The sequence below is a fragment of the Strongylocentrotus purpuratus genome, unplaced genomic scaffold (assembly GCF_000002235.5).
Source record: "Strongylocentrotus purpuratus isolate Spur 01 unplaced genomic scaffold, Spur_5.0 spur5_scaffold_10, whole genome shotgun sequence".
Taxonomy (NCBI): Eukaryota; Metazoa; Echinodermata; class Echinoidea; order Camarodonta; family Strongylocentrotidae; genus Strongylocentrotus; species Strongylocentrotus purpuratus.
In genome coordinates this window covers 13082434-13101555 of record NW_022145595.1, presented here as the reverse complement: position 1 = coordinate 13101555, position 19122 = coordinate 13082434, and the positions used below count along the sequence as shown (strand labels likewise).

The window sequence follows — 19122 nt, the reverse complement described above, 5'->3', positions numbered from 1 at the left end:
GTTTAGCAAGGATCTCGTCCAAAGCATAGACGTGGTTGCTGTTTGTATCATATTACACGACATGCAACATGTACCTCCCCGCATCCTCTATTCTTCAACAGAACACCTATTAACTCTCCCTTTCTCACTCTCCTCACAAACTTCCTCTCTTATGCCTGTGTCTTGCGTTCAACATCCCACTCACTTTCCAAAACCGCAATTCCATTTGCTCTGAAACAAGTCCGACACTTACTGTTGCTGCTCCCAAGTCAAGCTATCCGTTTAGAGGAATCGAGGACCATTAATAATATTCTTTGAATGCCACAAAAACTTCAGATAACTTACATTGTCGGGACATCGCAGAGATTATTCGCATAGCACTCGCAAAAGCGACTGCGTGGATTTAAGACTGTAGTGCGCGAACTTCATATCTTCATTAGAGAGTCGTTTTTAAAGTACGTTCGTTTAACGCACATAAGCAGACGACCACATGTTTTCCAATTTCGGCGGCATCGTCAAATTGTATCTCTGCTGATAATTCGGATAGTGACCCTCCGAAGAACACGTCTTGAAACTGAATTGCCTCGTGTATGCGAATTTGTCTCTCAATCAAAGAGAACGCACGTTTTGTTGAATATCGTATAAAGTGTTTTTATATGGTATAAACTTACTCATTTCGTTCCGAAGGCCTTTTCGTGTAATCTGACTTTCTAGGCGAAATATTGTCGATTCGGGGCTTATTTGAAGAAGTTTTTTTTCGAAATGGAGAACGATTCGACCACGATGGCGATGTGGACTACGGAGAAGGATATGACGGAGATGACAGCGATGACAGCAAACATCACGACACCGTTGGCCTCGACCACGGCGTTACCTCTGCCCCCATTTCTTGATCACGGTCTATCCATCGTACTCGTCTTCGCTTTCATCTTCGGTATCGCAGGTAATGGGGCGGCCATCATGATCTTCGTCAAGTAAGTAGAAGAGTAACATTAGCGTCAAGACTTTCGAGAAAAAAAAAATCACTTAAAAGGCAATGTCAATAGCCAATCGCGCTGCAATTAGGATTCCTGATCGGATTACGTAATTAGTCAGTGTCATGTTTGCCCATTTTAGTGCGTGGCGGACAATGGTGTTTAAATAGGCCATTTGCAGCTTTTTCAGTTACGCTATTTCAATTAGGCATATTTCTTGTTTGGTCTCCCCCATATTATGACAATGACAAAGACATTTATGCTCATGTCACCCATAAGCAGATAATTTCGTTGCTATTCTTCATAGACTAATGCGTAGGCCTTATACATCATTTCAGAATTCATAGTTTGATACAAATGGTTTTCTTTCATAATTATTAATTCATGGTTTTTCAATTCATAGTTTTTCACAATATTTTCATAAATGTTTTTTGTATTCATTGTTTTTCACAAATTGTTCATACAAATGTTTTTCATTCAAACTTTGATACAAGTGTTTTGAAATGAGCTGGTTGCTAGCAGATTATATTTTGATATGACTTGGTGCTAAGCTCGAGAAAGTAATTTGTTTTCCTTCTCAATTAAGCTGTAACTGCACCTGAGACGCGTAGCTTATGAATGCCTAAAAGTCTTACTGCACAGAGAGCGTTACATGCACCTAGGGTCATGTGACATTAGAAACAAAACAACTTCAATTATTTGTATATTACCAGCATTCTTCCATATAACTTCAGTAATACTTACAATTAATAATGAGTAACAATCAATTTCATGTTACAGATAAACATACAATTAATTGAAGCAAGATCGAGGATACAGGGGATTTTAAAGGTAATACAAAGTTTTGGTATATATGGGGTCATGAATTTGGTTCAAATGAACATTATGTTGGAAGCGTATGCGATCCTACAATATTCAGTGATCATTGTCTCGAGTAAAATCGAGTCTTAAAGATATGAAATTGTAAATAATAAACTCTTATGTTGTATAGCTCCCTCTCAAGGTCAAGATATTAATTAAGCTATAAAACAATGTTTCTTGACTAAAATCAACCGTTTCGCTATCCCCGTTCAGAAAATATAAATTACAACTACACATTGTGAGATTTTCATGGTCGCAGCTGCCATTGTGTGGCCGCAGGCGCTATTTGAAATTTTAAAAAACATTTACCGGGAGCACCGGTAATTTGTATATTCAATTTTTCTCGAAAGCAGAATTGTTTTAGGGGCTAAATTTTCTAGTGCTTCAAATACATCCACAGGGGCATCCAAATATATCAAAATTGTAAAGAATCACTATCCACCCAATTTTCAAAATTTCCCAAAACTTTGTATTACCTTTAACGATTGATCTCGGAAGTCGTTTTTTTATTTTACAGTTAGGGCTCAGGTATTGTTGCTATTCCCGGATGAAGATTGTACAGCGTTGTCAATACAAGCTTTTGATTGATATTAATGTCAATTATTCATATAAATCTATTTTCCTCCAATGCGGTCTTTAATAACACATTCTCTCAGGTCACCCATCTACCTATCTACATGATAATCAAGAATCAAATTACCCATGCATAGTATTAAAGGGCACACCAAAAATCTCTACGAATCGATTTTCTTGGAGTCGAATTAATTCCAATGAGGGGCCCTCTTAGAGAAGGAAGTGTTTTTAATCTGTTTAAAGGAACTGTTGGCTATCAATAAAGGTGGTTGGCAGTTCAGGGGCGACGAAGCTCAACTCATCTGCCCTACATGTTGGTGACCATCATGGTAGACTTGATGCACTTTGTATTGATCTTTTTAATGCATTTTACCCTGGACTGGCGAGTGGCGACCACTACCATGACTTTAACACGCAAATGACCAATCGCCAATATTTTTTTCGTTCGCTTCTTTTTTTTCCCTTCGTTTTAAACGTCAAAAACACTTATTGATTTGAAACAGGATGGGAAGTGCATATAAGCCTCACCTTAAAGGGATCATGTAACAATGTTAAATCTGAGATACACGGCCCTACGTGTTATCAATGTCTGTGATATGGTGTAATATTGAAGCCCTAAAAATATTGCGCTTCGAAATGATCAAAAAGTGCCTCAAAAAAGTAAAAATCTTTGGGTGACCGGTTTTACCATACTCGTTTTCCCCAATAGACTGTAGTGTTATGAAAACCGTCAGGCGAACGGTTTTCAAAATTTGTAATTCCAATCATAAATATCTTGATAATCAGGCAGGCGATCGGCTTCTAAAAGTCATGGGGTTCCTGACTGACCTAAAGCTTTATAATTATCATTGTATCATGAGCTAAATCCAGAATTTTGTTTCAGAATCTAAGACAAAGTTACCGGATCCCTTCAAACAAAATATTGGTGAAGCGAAGCAGCCAAGCGATTCCTGTTTATTTTCATACTTGAATTTCAATCCGTTATTTCTCTTTATATTACGAAATCAACTCCTTCATTTAACAAAGGGTATCAGCTGTAAAATGTTATTATGAAATGAAAATATACATCAAATCGAATCTTTAAACACAAATTAAAAAAAGAAGGGTTTATTTTTAAACAAAATGTTCGGAGAATGTCGGCAGCATGACAACATGAAAACGATCACATATTTCATTGTTATTTTCTAATAAAATATGTATTGAAATATTCATTTGTATTTCTCTGCCCCAAAACTTCGAGCCGAGATCAAGTTCAAGTTCAAGTTCAAGTTCAATTTTATTGATCATGCACATTTACATGGCATAAAAATCATTTTCCGGCTGTTTCTCAATTTATATAACATCAATTAACATACATTTACTATCAATTTATACAAAGTACAAAACCAGGAATAAATATAACACACAATAGAAAATGAGTACAGACTGGTATACAGTGTAGGCTTTGGTATAGAAACATAATTACACACAAATTACAACTGGTGATATCATTATACAGTTATGGGCAAATTACAAGAGTTTAAATAAATATGCAGTACATCCATATATCCTTAATAACTGATTCTGTAACTAATAATAAATAATAAATAATTAACAATTACCTCCTGAACCTGTCGTTGTGTAGTGTTATGGCACGTATGAGATGGTCATGATCATTGTTTAGTCATTATATATGGATATGATTTGTTTTTATATTATTTGGGGATATGGAGAATTTGTCGAATTTGTTTTGAACATAAAAACACTATGGTAGAGGGAAAAATAATACAATAAAAATACGCAAACTACCATACAAAATTCTCTTTCACGAACGTCCTGCTTTTCTTCTTTGCGTTGATATTTTCATTAATTTCTTCATTAAGCTCAATTCAAGTTGCGCCTGAGGAACATATCTTACCAAGGAGCTTCATTCTCTATAGGTGCCTTTGTCTTATTACTCCTAAGATACGTCACTGACTGCAGCTCTACTCCCTGTCGTCATCTGTAGCACTTAACAATTGCTGTGGGATGTAGTCCAAGTGTGGAGGACTTTCTTCTTCATCTTCCCAGTAGGGTCAGTGACTCGTATAGGGTGCCGTGGGGGCTGAGTACAGGGGGAACGTCCCCGCCTTGAGAAACAAAACGGAAACAAGATGAGGAATAGGGTAACATGCTTCTTTCCTTCAAGATAGTTAGGGTCTAATTACTGTCTTATTTTAGAATACCTCCACCGCTCTCTCTCTCTCTCTCTCTCTCTCTCTAAGCCTCTTTCTGATCTGTATCCACCTGTACATCCTGTGCATTTATCAGCCGGGGTGCCGCAGGATATCTCCAGGGTTGCCTCGCATCAATTTAATTAAAGATCCGTTTTTGGATCCAATATGAAATCAGTGTCAATTTCGTGAAAACTAAATATTAGAAACCGTTAAGTATTTTCAAGAAGAAATAACATTTTAAAGAAAACTAATTGTTTTTTTTTCCTTGCTCACTGCGCTTGTTCGCAACATTTACAAACAGCATGATTACAGGCAGTCAAGTGCCTGACTACCCATATATAATTAGTCAACGAGTTACCAGAATATCTCTATGACAGCAAGGTGCCCGAATGCAATTTGACCGAATATATTTTATATATTTTTAATATCAAAATTGCTTTTTGACCACGCTCGTTCGATCGCTTCACTCGCTCAGATTATTTAGAAACAGGATGACTTTGGACAACGAGATGCCCGAATATCCTTATATTCGTGCATCGAGGTGACCGAACATAATTATGACTTTTGTATTCTTATATGGTGTGTTTTGTTTACAAAATAACATTTTAACCATACAAAATTGTCTCTTTTTTTCTCGCTCGCTTCGTTCACTCGCAAATTGCAGAAACAAAAACTGTCCGCACGTGTGTACATGGCACTTGAAGTGAACCAGAGACAAAAAACGGTGACGCGAAAATTGTGTATTTCTCAAAAGGGTCTTGTGATTATATTAAGGTTGAGCAGCTGTTAAGTGGCATGCATATTAAAGGGAGGCTTTACTACTGCAGCTAGAAGGGATTAGACCACCCAGAAAGCCATCGAGGTCACTGTGACAGGTGGCTATCTCATTAACTCGGCTCTAATTTAACATAAGAAAAAGAGGATCATGGGGGACCAACAGGCACAGATTTGGAAAGTTTTCTATATAGAGGGAGCAAGTAGCTACAAGTAGGACAGTGTGCCTTTAAACGGCTTTCACCTTTTTATTGAAAGTCGGTCTCGCTGTCTAGCTCTCATCGGTCAAGTAAGGGTCACTCTATGGTCGCGTACTGTCCTTCTTCAAACATGCTAAAAGGCTTTCTTTATTTGCTTTTATGCCGGTGCTCACAAAGCGATTTAGTGCTGTTATTGTAAGTTCAGAATAAATGTCGGCAAAATGTCGGCACCGAAATTCCGATATGTTTTTTTTTTTTTGTTGTTGTATTGTTAGCCAACAATCTTTAAATTGCAGGCCCGCATCTCGGTGGACAAACAAATTTAGCTATCATATAACCGTTTTTTTTTTTAATGCCCATCCCCTTCCTCCCCCTTTCTCTCTCTCTCTCTCTCTCTCTCTCGCTCGCTCTCTCTCTCTCTCTCTCTCTCGCTCTCGCTCTCTCTCTCTCTCTCTCTCTCTCTCTCTATCTCTCTCTCTCTCCCTCTTTCACTCACTATTCTGTTTTTTTTGTTTAACCCTTCCCTTTCTTTCTTTCCCTCCTTTCCTCTCTCGCTTTCGAATTTTATATATTTGCCTTTCTCCTTCACCTTGCATTCCCTCCTTCCTCTCTCGTTTTTGAATTCTTTATATTCTTCCTTTCTCCTTTGCCTCTCCTCTCTCATTTTTAGTTTTATTCCTTCCCTCTCTCTATCTCTCACTTTTCTCCCTTTTCTCTCACTTTCTCCCCCCCCCCCCCCCTCTCTCTCTCTCTCACACACTCACACACTCTCTCTCTCTCTCTGTCCCTCTTTCTCTCCCTTTCTCCCTCCTTTGACCCTCTGCCCTCCCACTCTTTCTCGTTCGCTATTATTATATATATGTTAATAAGATTAGTCTGCTCCTGATTAATCATCGGGCATGCAATCACCTGTGTCCGCGAGGTGCAATGCTTAATAGCTGTGGCCCTCATCAAATTTTTTACCAACACACTGGGTTTCTTCCCTACTTATACCCCGAAGATCAGTTGGTTTCTTACGTGTGTCATTTAACACCATCTCATTTTGATCGCCATCCGAAGAACGAAGTACTTAAAGGCATCGTTTAGCAATGTTAAATCTGAGATGCATGCGTTAGCTCTAAAAATAATGCGCTACAAATTTATCATGAAGTGCCTCAAAAAGTAAAAATCTTTAAGTGACCGGTTTTACCATACTATTTTCCCCGATAGACCTAGTGTTATAAAAACCGTTCGTTAAGATATGACGCGGTAAAGAGCCGCAAAAAAAAATGTCCGCAGTCTTTTTTTTTTTTTTGAACTTGTAAATGAATGGCAAATGCGCTCAAGAAAGGTCCTGCGTTTATTTTCTGAGCTCTATGTTATAAGAAACAGAAATGTGTGTTGATACAAAAGAGTGCTCTTCATCTGGTTTCTTAGGGTTTACGCCGTTTGCGACTTTTGTCTATTGGTGTCGATAAAAAGCCGCCGCGGTTTTGCCACATTATATCTGAACGAAGCTTTACGCTGTCAAGTTTTAAATATTGAAAACTTTGGAATGCGGGAGATTTCTTAATTTCCCCTTCCCCTTCCTCTTCCTTAACAAAATTGTTAAATTGTAGTTTGCGTATTGAAAAATCTTGAAACGCAATGTTGTAGCCAAAAGTAAACAAAATACACAAAGAAAAAAAGACTGAATTGTGAAAATTAGTGGTAACATAAGAATATTAGGATGTAAAAGATACGAAAAACTGATGGATTGATTGAGGTGTTATTACATGTCTGTTCGCATCCTCCTTTTCTCCGGGAGTTCAATATTTTATAAAACTGAGATGTCATAATTCACTGTCTGCCTGTGATAAAAAAAAATGTTCGACCTCCTTCTGCGTATCACTCATTCCAAGCATGCATTTCATCATGCTTGTGTCTAATTTCAGCTGACAGAGAGAGAAATAATCAAGGAAACGAAAACAAATACCACGGTGCCACCCAGGTGGCTAACTCAGTCAATTTCGATGATTATTATAGGAATCCTGAAAGACATGCTGGAGCAAGAAGTTACTAGCCATAGTAGCTATGATTATATATAATGTAATGAGTGGTATGTATGTCGGGTATTTGCCCTAAATACAGTTCTTCAAAAGCATTATACAGAAGATACTAGTATTTGAGGCATCGCTCTAGCTCCATTTTAGGAACTGGAAACCGACTTCAATATTTAATCAAATTAATATGCACTCGATATGTGGACAAATTGTGTGATTTTCAGTTCACATCGAAGTGCATGTTATCGAGCCCATGAGTGGATGGTTTTATAGCTCATCAATTTCATTACGTTTGTTAGATGTTTGGAGACGTTTGCAAAAGGAAACCTGTCACAATCAAAGGAAAGGAAAAGAAAAAATAGTACAGGCGTCGGTGACGTCAATAACGCAGACTTGCGTCAACAAAATGACGCTTTGTGTACAACGGACATCATTAGAGAGGCGCTGAAAAGCGTGACGCAGGGCACGATTTGTCATCTACTGAAAATTCGTATGGTACAAAATCTTCAACCTAAAAGTGAATCTAATTTTTAATTTGAGAAGTAAAACGAGTTTGTCTTAAAGATACTATGTCCCTTTTGCAGCCAACATCAAATTCTGTAGAACTCTGCTGGAATTATGAATATGCCATGTATAGTCCTATCTGTGAAATTTAAACATTAACAGTGTCCTAGTATTAAAATTAGGCAAGGAAAACCGTTTACCTTCTATAATTCACTGTCAGACACTATTGAGTGACTGGCTAACATCTATATTTGTTTGGTGGTAATAATATACATGTACATAAAATGAGCTGTAACGGGTACATTAGCTTTTGTATACTTCAATAACCCACTACTTGCAATGGCGAAAATTAAACTGATTTGAATCTTTGTGCAGCACAAAATGTACAACCATTCGGTAAAACAGTCTGAAAATCAGACTTTTACTTAGGTGATTGCAAACACTTAAGTCGATTCGACAACTAATGGTCGTTATTTTCCCACTAAAAGCCATTTTCAAGCCCTTTCGTTTTGAGGGAAGTTCTAAATTTGTATTATCTTTCTAATGTCGTTGGAATTTAACATGTTCATTTCGTTTGGTCTGCAAATGGGACATAGTAACCAAAAACGATTCAAGGATATAGCATCAAAACTACGGCAGTGTTAGTGTTAACGTCATTTTCATGATACTCATAGACATGGTAGAGCTTTACATTCGTCGTCTCAATTCCACTGATCTGAAAAGAGATCATGGCTATTACTTTCCTGTTATCCTCTTCGGCCATGTGATCCTTTCACAAATCGTCTTCTTTTCCCTTCCAAGCACCTGTAATCAAATACACAAATGAGTTGGACTTGCCCACTTTTTGTCCTGTTTTTGTTTGTGTAGAATTGTAGAAAAGGTGATTGCTGAAGGCACTATGAATATGACGGACAAAGAAAGAGGACAAAATATACAGTTCCTCAGGAAGGCAAAGGAACATCCCTTCACTGCTATCATGTAAAAATATGTAAATCAGGTGATTATGCATGTGACACCTGTTCTACACATTTTTACATAATAGCAGGGAAGGGATGTTCCTTTGTCTACCTGAGGAACTGTATATTTTGCCCTCTTTCTTTTTCCGTCATGTTCATAGTGAGAAGAGCGATTTGGCATGACAATTAAAACTTTCGATATGCCACAAAAATAATGTCCTAGCTGCGCTACGTTATATAGTCACAATTGGATAGAAATACCAAAGGCTTCAAGATCGGCTTTTAAATTTGACTGTACTTATTTTCTATACTTGACTAAAATTGCACCTGTTTATCATTTTAAAATTCGTAATACTATCAGGGTCTTAGTTATTTTGGGGAATGCACAATGTGAACTACACTACAATAACAGAATCGCCGGGTTGAGGAAAATCTATTCATGGCTCGACATTATCCACATGCATCGATTAAAGAGTCCAGTTTCTCGCTTGGCTGCTTGAGTGCCGCATCGTAACTAACTCAGGGGGTTGGTCCCCTCCTACTTTCTTTATAGTCGGCTAGAAAATCAGTGCAGTTTGTCAGAAAGGATCGTAATTTTGAGTTTATTCTTTGACGTGTTTGCGTCATATTTTGATATCACTGTTGCCCATAACATTATTTAGAATTACAGAGATTTTCTTGATAGATGAAGATTAAATGTTCTCGAAGCTTTATCGATCCATATCTAAACGATTTCTAAAATCAATAATAAATCATAGATATCTTGATAGTCAGACAGGCGATTGGCTTGTAAAGGTCGTGGGATTCACTTACAAAGGTTTATGATTATGATTGCAGCATGAGCTAAATCCAGGATTTCTATTAGAATCTGAGGCACAGTTACCCAATCCCTTTAACTACCCCAGTCGCGGTGATTTGTCTGAAATTTGGACCCCCTACCCCATGAATGCCGTCACGACAGCCCTTCCGCATGGCTTGAATAAACCTACGATTGAAGCTCGCTGGTGAGCTCATGCCTGCATCACTGACCTAATCCTAGCACAGGCGTGATTCTCAGCACCCGATATCACGACTCACCTCAACGCTCACCATGCATATGCATGGTTATTGCTCTTGTGACATTTCTAGTGCCCTATTAGAACCTAAAATTGCTATGAAGGTAATTTTAGACACCAAAATGTGTGAAATTTAGATTAACTACGCGTACATATTCAGCTCCACTTTCAAAAAAAATATGGTGACCGTTAATTAACTAATTAATTAATAATATCATTACACGGGCTGGCTGGTATTTTAACCAACATGAAAAGCCAACGAAAAGCCAAAATTGGCATTGGCTGGAGTAAAACGTATAAGGCGCTATCTCGTTCTTACAACGGCTGGTTCAAAATTATCGAATATTTGTGGTGCCCCACAAATTTTAGAAATGGTTATATTTATGGATATTTCAGCCGTCTCTGAACTGATTTTGATCAAACAAAGATGATTTTGTCATTTAAATTGTACGTTCTTTCAACTTAAACACTCAAGCCCGAATTCACAAAGGAGGTTTGTCGACAAACCTTGGTTTTCGTGCGTCATATGACGCGTTTCGACGCGTTTTTACAAACCAGGTTTGTAAAAAGCACGTCAAAACGCGTCATATGACGTACATAAACCTCTGTTTGTCGACAAACCTCCTTTGTGAATTCTGGCCTCAGTTTTTTTCATTATCCCACACATTTTTTTGTGTGTAGCGCCCTCTGCAACAAAACTCAAATATCCCTTAAAAGGGGAATCCCACCCTTATACCAAACTACTATAAAAGAGAGCAAAGCATTCAACGAAACAGACTGGCGACAGGTTTGTACGAAATCGGACTACAAATAAGAAGTTATACAAGTTTTTAAATTATAATCACTATACGAATGTGGATTCTCATATTGGTCGAATCGGTAACTCTGACGTAGTACCGGACAACTTCCCATCTTTTTGTTCCAAAACACAAAATTACGAACATTACATTTCTTTAAAATGTATACCTCAGGACATTCAATTTCTTTTAGAAGATGTATAATGATAATAAATAATAATAATGGTTATTTATATAGCGCCGGTATCCGTCAGGTTCTGACGCTCATGGCGCTTTACACAATTACCCTGGTCGTAGCCTAGCTGCCAGAGTAACTAGCGCTCAAGCATATCAGGTACCCATTTACACCTGGGTGGGGAGTGGCAAATGTAAATGCTATCCATAATATATTTTGAGCAGTGCTCCAAGGGAGAAGACAAATAGGGTGAATGACCGTGGCTACGTTACAATCCATTGATCAAATTGCCAATTTGAACAAAAATGTTGGATAATTACAAAGTCTGCTTCATCCAGGGGTCATCGGGTCACGCGCTCCTACCCGCCCCCAAAAAAGAGGGGGAAAGGAAAAGAAGAAAAAATAAGGAGAAACATTGGCTTGCTTGTCACAAAGTTATCGTATTCCCACTCCCCACCATCTCCAGAGAATCAATCTTTTTCTATTTTTAAGTGGTTTACCATCAAACCCATAGATGGGATGAATATGTGTAGCTAATATGATTGTCGTTGTTATCACTAATGTATTGCCGAATAGATACATTAGGTTGTTCTTGTAGAACTGTCAAAAGCTATAATTACAGAAACCTCATTTTCCACCTGGTCAATGACCACAAATCATGCACAAGAAAATACTCATTTGATCCTAAATTCATTTCCCATTTTCATTGTTAATCCTTCAAGCCTATCTGCACTAGTTTGGCCAGGAGGGAATTGACCTCCCTGCATGGTCACTGACAGGTGGTTATCTCATCAAATTAGCTCTCAATTGACTTCAGAAAAAGGGGACCATGAGGGACCAATGCATGGTCACTGATTAGGCATTGTTTGCTATATAGAGTCCACTGACCAAATTGCCAATTTGAGATTCGCATGTAGTGACCTCATAATTATTTCAAACATTCATAACTCTCTTATTATTGTTTTTATTTATTTTAAACTCTCACCATTTTTAAATTTTATTTTCTGCTTCCATCAAAATTAAGTTAGTCCAAGGGTTTGGTTGCTTTTTAACATGTAGATAAATGTAAATTGCAGTATGATGACTGAAGTATGAAGACGGATGGGGACGACTCCAATTGTGCCATGCAATGTGAACAATTTAAAGTTAGGAAAGAGCATTTTGTAAATAATCTTAAACACGTAAACAATAAGTTTAAAAACTTTAAAGCATGAAGAAGACAAAAAGATTGGGGGCAAGTGCTCCCTTTCCCCGAATATCTAAATCACTGATATCATACAATTCGGATGGTACGCGTGTTATACGATCTTTTTAATGATATGATTCTCTTTCTATTTTCTTGGCATACAGGACCAAGTCTCTGAGGACACCACCTAACATGTTGATTGTGAATCTTGCCATCAGCGACTTTGGAATGGTCATCACTAACTTTCCCCTCATGTTTGCTTCAACTATTTACAATAGATGGCTCTTCGGAGATGCGGGTAAGATTATATTTTCATTCTACCCCAGTCACATTGACGAGACCGACACTACACCGACATCAGATCGACACCTGACCGACAACACACCGACAACACACCCACAATACACCAACATAAGATTGACACCAGACCGACACCAAGCTGACAGCACACCGACACCGGACTGACACCGGACTGACACCAGACTATCACCAGACTGACACCAGACTGACAGCACACCGACACCAGACCGACACCTGACCGACAACATACCAACAACACACTGACAACAGACCGACACCAGACCGACACTAGACCAACAACAGACTGACACCAGACCGACATCAGACTGACAGCACATCGACACCAAACCGACAACATACCAATAACACACTGAAAACAGACCGACAACACACCAACAACAGACCGACAACACACCCACACCAGACGGACCTCAACCAACAGCAGACCGAAAATACACCAACACCAGACCGACAACGGACCGACAACATACCGACAACAGGTCCATCAAACAATATTACATCACTTCTTATGGCCAAGAATCGGTCGATCTGTAGCTCGTTTGGAGTTGGTCTGGCGGTGTGAATAATTACTCATTATAGAAGTAGTGGGGGATGCAATGATTGTAAGATAATGTGGGAGGGAAATGGTCAAAGGAAAAGGGGATTTTAAAAAAGGAGGGTGGAGTAGAAAGAGAATGAGGAAACAAAAAGCAAAAATGAGAGGGAGAAACCATTACTGGTATGGAAAGACAAAAAAAAAAAAAGGCGGGGGGGGGGGGTTTACATTAGAATTAATAAAATGGAAGACAATATATGTTACTTTGAAATAAAATGGTACTGGGAAGTTATTTGTTACTCGAGGACCTATCATAATGCTATCCATATCTTATTTTGAGTAGTGCCCCACGGGAGAAGAAATTAAGCTTCAGAGAAAAACGGAAAGTAACGCTATAATAAATTGGTAAAGCAGGAGAGTTGATCGTAAATACGTCATAAACCAAATTGCCCGTGTGATATCCGCATAGATATCAAAAGTGATCTCTTGTTTTAAACATTCAAAACTTTCTTTTATCATGTTCGATTTATTTCAAACTTGCATCATTCAATTTCTCTCATTATTTTATCTGCTTTAAAAAAACATGAACTTATTACAGCGGTTGGATTGCCATTTAAAGACTTATTTAATCTAAGGGCTCTCTTCTCGGCTGCATTTCGTCCACTTCATCCCGCTTTCGGCTCATATCTAGACAGACCTCTATCTATATCTCTCACAAAGAGGAGGATAAGCTAAATTGAATCAAAATCGTACTGAGGCCAGACAAGCAGTGCGATTGTCTCCAACTTTAAAGCTGATTCGGGTTTTTTTTTTCTGACTAGTAGTATGCACTGAAATTCGGTTTGTTAGTGTCGTAGCCAAGTGGTTTAAGGCGCTTGACTAGAAATGCGAAGGTCGAGGGTTCGAATCCCGACACGGCACCTAATATCATTTGGCAAGAATACTACCCTGCGCTTGCTACTCTCAACCCAGGTCTTAAATGGGTACCCGGTAGGATGCGACCATCATTGTTAGTCAAACAGTTTTTGAGCGACAAGTAACGCCTTGCTGGAATGCTCCCCAGTGGGTGGAGATTGTGCACACAACGTGCGCGGGCAAGCATTGAATCCAATGACCGGGGATAAAAGTATATCTGTCAAGCGCTTAGAGACATCGTAGATGTATTTAGCGCTATTTAAAGGCGGAATATTATTATTATTGTCATTATTTAGAACCTAAATCAGGAAGATGATATTATCCTTAGATTTCCATATCTCATATAATTTTCCCTTTCTTCGAAAATCAGATTACAGGAGGTTCGTATAGTGTACTTTAGAGGCGTTTTAGAAATGTGTCTTTATCCTCATCATTATCAATCTTCCCACATTATTAATCCAACTTTTCTTGCCGGTCCTAATAAAGAAGTTTTGCTCCAAAATTCTACTCTTCTCTAATCTACCTCAATTCTTTATCCTTATTCAAGTTAAATTATCTTCCCTCTTTGGTGCTTTTCTTCTTTATTTTGTTCCCCTACTCGGTTTTTTCCTCTTGTAGTCTTTTGTTACTCCCATCCCTTTATCATTTCCTTTATATTTGTTTTCATGTAGGCCTATCTTCAGCTAAAAAAGAAAGAAATGGAAGTATGAGGGAAAGGGTGAACACCCCTCCCCCCCCCCCCCCGAACACATTTCGTCTATGTCACGATCAATGTGTCATTTTGGTTTGAGGTAAACACAGAGTGCGTCAGCTGTTCGTACCAAGGATATAATGTTTACTAAGCATGGAGGTTATGTTTAAGCTAATGTTGTGTTACTAAGTAATCAAATTAATTGATATTACATCTTCTACCTTTCCCGCAGCTCTATACTTGAAAATAAATGATTATCTTCACGAACTCAATGTGGGCAAACGGTCTAATGGGATCGTTCACAACATTACAATTTCTGTCTCATTCTATACCATTTCAATTTCTCACCGTCCATTACATGTAATTGTGTTTGCGTTTTTGATTCTATTTGCAGAAGGCCTAAGTGCCTTTGGCTTTTATGGGCTGTGTTTTTGCTTTCATCTAAAAATCAGTCCGAGGGATTGCTTGTTTTAATGGAAACGGTGAAATGATTATGCTATATGTGTCTCTTCTAATCTACCAACACCCGCAGCGATAACCGCATGGCCAAGTTGGTAAACGCGACCGGTTCGAGACTTAAAGGGATATGGTAGTCAGTTTTCATGTGAAGTAGGTCATACGTCGCCGACACAAGACTTGGTGGAAATACCATTTATGCCATATCGTGAGTGTACAAATCTTGCCTACAGGAAAGCCAGGTTGACAGGGTCCCATCAGGATATATATCCCCTCGTCTCTCTCGAGGGAGTCTTCGGGTGAGGGAAGTGCCCTGCTTTTCCATATGAAGCGATTGGTGGAAAATGCAGAGCATTAATTGCATAAGACCTGTTGGTCATTAAACTGAATGCAACTCCTGGTGATTGACAATACTGGTCATTGGTTTAACACCCGAATGGTGTCAAATTCCCCCATGAGAACCCACTACTATGTGTCTTTAAATTTTAATACGTTTCACCATCTATACCTCAAGCAGAACAGTGAGAGCTAAATCGATTTCTTTTTTAAGAAGCAAGTACAATTTGAGAGGAGGGTTGATAACGACGCTCTATCATGATACTTGTCAGGAGTGGTTTACGTAACACTTGTTTTGAAGTCATCACCCATTTCGTTGTATCATGTCTTGTACACGATATCCGTCCTGATCAATCCACCAATACAAATATAATTCCAAGCGTAAACAGAAAATGTTGTTCTTGCTAGAATAATGTAAAACATGAGTATGATTTTCGAGGTAGAGAACTCGGGTTCATTAAATGCTAGGGGAAATAAAAATGAATAAATAAATAAAGGAAATAAATACTCTGTCAGCTCAAAAGGCCTCCCTCTCCCAATCCTTCTGGTCACGTGAATTTTTATGCGACTCTCTAATAAATGTATAATATCTCTTGGGTCGTAATGATCTCTTTTTGGATCATTCCCAATTATTTTTAATTTTACAGGTTGTCAGTTTTATGCCTTCTGTGGAGCTCTGTTTGGAATCATGTCCATTGCCAACATGACTGCCATCGCCCTGGATAGGTAAGGAAAGATGACTGAATAATCATTGGCGTAGCCCTCGATTCATAGGGAGAAGGGGGGGGGGGTACGTACTCTTGAGCAATTTTTTATTTGTATTATGTATTCATATAAACATTTATTTCCTTCTCAACGGTACAATATGAAACACAATGTATCTATAAATTATATATGTAACAATGATTTCAACATAGAGTATACAGTTAATAATTCAGATAACAGAAGGAGGCGAAAACCCGAAAAGCATAGCTTGTAAGTTATGATAACATATTCCTTAATAAAGAGGGTAACTAAAAGAAGAAAAATCCCCCAACAACAACAACAACAAATGAAAAGAAAAAACAGATTTAAGAATTTAACATAACCATACAGTACAGTATGCCATACAGGGGATGTTTCATAAAGAGTTCGTAAAGTTACGGATGACTTTACGAACGACTTGTATATGAAGTGCCAGATAGGATGCCCAAAGTTTTTTCTGATAATTTCAATAACCTCAATTAAATTATGGAAAAAATATATTTTGCATTAAAAGTGGTTGTTATAAAAAGAATATTAATCTACATCTGCACAGTTCAACTTAATAAATAATAATCAATAATGATTGAGCATCCCATTTGGCTTTTCATATACAAGTCGTTCGTAAAGTCATGCGTAACTTTACGAACAGCTTTATGAAACACCCCCCCCCCCCCAGTGTGCACACTATGAAGCGCTATTTTGATATCTTCACATTGGTACATGTAATTCGTGAAGCCTACTTCTCCTTCATTTTTAAAGTCGATCAGATACATGAGTTATATCTGTGTTCATAACGAGGGTTGAAATTCTTCAGTAAGTTGTGCACCTACCAATCTCATTATAAGAACAAATTAACTCCAGAAAAAAAGAGCTGTCATTGGGAAAGAGATCAAAATGTGTTTTTCTTTGAGGACGACAACACATTTTTATTATGTTCTCTGCGGAAAATCTGGAATATATATGCATGATCTCAGACAAGAGCCCTAGAATTTCTTCAAATAGTTTTTGAAAGTATGAGCGGAGAAGGGGAAGTGATTTTTGAAAGAAGAAGAAAGAAAGGCAGTGAAACTCATTTTGTGTAATAAGGGAGTTTACAGATAGCACATGGTACAAATGACCCCAAATATCCACAGATCTTTTACACTTGGAGAAGTTCCACTTTGAGCATATTAGAATAATAACTGCCAAAGTCCTAGATGTGCTTCATTAATACCTTTTGTTTTCCCTCTTGAAAAGAATACTTCCACCTGCGTATCATAGAATGTACCGTTGGTGCATAAATGAATAATGTTACATAACGATATCATTAGGAAAGAGGAGAAACTGCCCGATATAAACCGCCAAACAGATATATCGCTTTCTTTGGCCCCCATTCCAGGTACTACGTGATCTGTTGGTCTCTGGAGGCTGTGCGTTCGGTGACTCATCGAAGATCTATGATCATCATCATCATAGTCTGGTGCTATGCCATCTTCTGGTCCATCCCGCCTTTCTTCGGGGTAGGTTCCTATGTCCTGGAAGGCTACGGACTCGGATGCACATTCGATTTCATGACAAAGGATCTCAATCACTACCTGCACGTCAGTTTCCTCTTCGCCAGCAGTTTCGTCGTGCCAGTCACCATCATCATCGTCTGCTTCACCCGGATAGCGATCACGGTGAGGGCCCATCGACATGAGCTGAACAAGATGAGGACAAAACTCACGGAAGACAAGGACAAGAAGCACAAGTCGTCCATCCGTCGCGCCAACAAGGCCAAGACAGAGTTCCAAATTGCCAAGGTCGGTTTCCAAGTCACTATCTTCTACGTTCTCTCCTGGATGCCTTATTCCATAGTCGCTGTCATTGGACAGTATTTCGACTCTGATTTACTGACACCTCTAGGAACAGTGGTGCCTGTCATCTTCGCCAAGTGTTCCGCCATCTGGAACCCCATCATCTATTGTCTGTCTCATGAGAAGTTCAACGCAGCTTTGAAAGAGAAGCTCATGGGGATGTGCGGCATAGAGATCCCATCGAAGCACCGTAGCATGGGATCGCAGGAGTCTTCGGTCACAGGACGACGTGGAATGCATCGCCAGAACTCCTCCACACTGTCGGAGTCTTCTGTCACCAGTACCGTAGATCAGGACGCTATCGAGCTGAAGGACCGGAAGCAGGGTCCAGCTACTGTCAAGGTCCAGCAGGAGAAAGTTGAAGGGGGTACGTATCGGAGGAATCCTGGAGATGTCACCTTTTCCAAAGACGCCGGAGTTGAGGTCGATGAGAAGAGGAGGGGCGATCAGGGCCAGCGTGACGATCGGGTGAGACCACAAGGTGAGGGACAGATGGACCAATGGAGCCAACCGCCTCCTGCTCCTGCTTCTGCTTCTGCTCCTACTCCTGGTGTCAATGATAAAGAATACCTTACAAAGATGTAGGATACTGGGGTTAAATTTATCTGCGTCTAGTGCCTGTTGCACACGAGGTGTTATATTCCTGACTCAGCATTGCGTCAGCGATTGGTGCAGTCTTTTGACGCACCCTGCGAGGGTGACGTACAGTGCGTCCCAGAAAAAAACGAAACCGAGAATTATCGATGTTTTATCATAACTTAATCACGATTATAGTTAACAAATGACACATATCTGGAAAGCTTAGATCCTCCTCTTTCATTTGATCTAACTCATATGATTCATGTCTCACACATGAGTGATTAAAAGCAATTTGAAGAGAGGAAACTAAAAAGTCATTTGGCGGGCGGTATCTGAATTTTAAAAGGAAAATCACATTTCTAGAAAGTTCATTTTCTGCCCTTTCATATGACACCTCAATCAGGAAAAATGAGCAAGGAATAACAAAGTTCTGTTTGTTTAAAGTAAGGCTTGCATTTCC

General features: G+C 38.9%; 1 protein-coding gene across 1 annotated transcript; it reads left to right on the top strand.

The window, feature by feature from the left end:
- The first annotated feature begins 762 nt into the window (after window positions 1-762).
- On the top strand, window positions 763-18902 carry LOC579419 (opsin 4). Its single transcript, XM_011670231.2, has 4 exons — window positions 763-953; window positions 12415-12548; window positions 16152-16230; window positions 17627-18902. Exons 1-4 carry the CDS (start codon window positions 763-765, stop codon window positions 18666-18668), a joined length of 1446 nt encoding a protein of 481 aa, XP_011668533.2. The 3' UTR covers window positions 18669-18902.
- The last annotated feature ends 220 nt before the right edge of the window (window positions 18903-19122 follow it).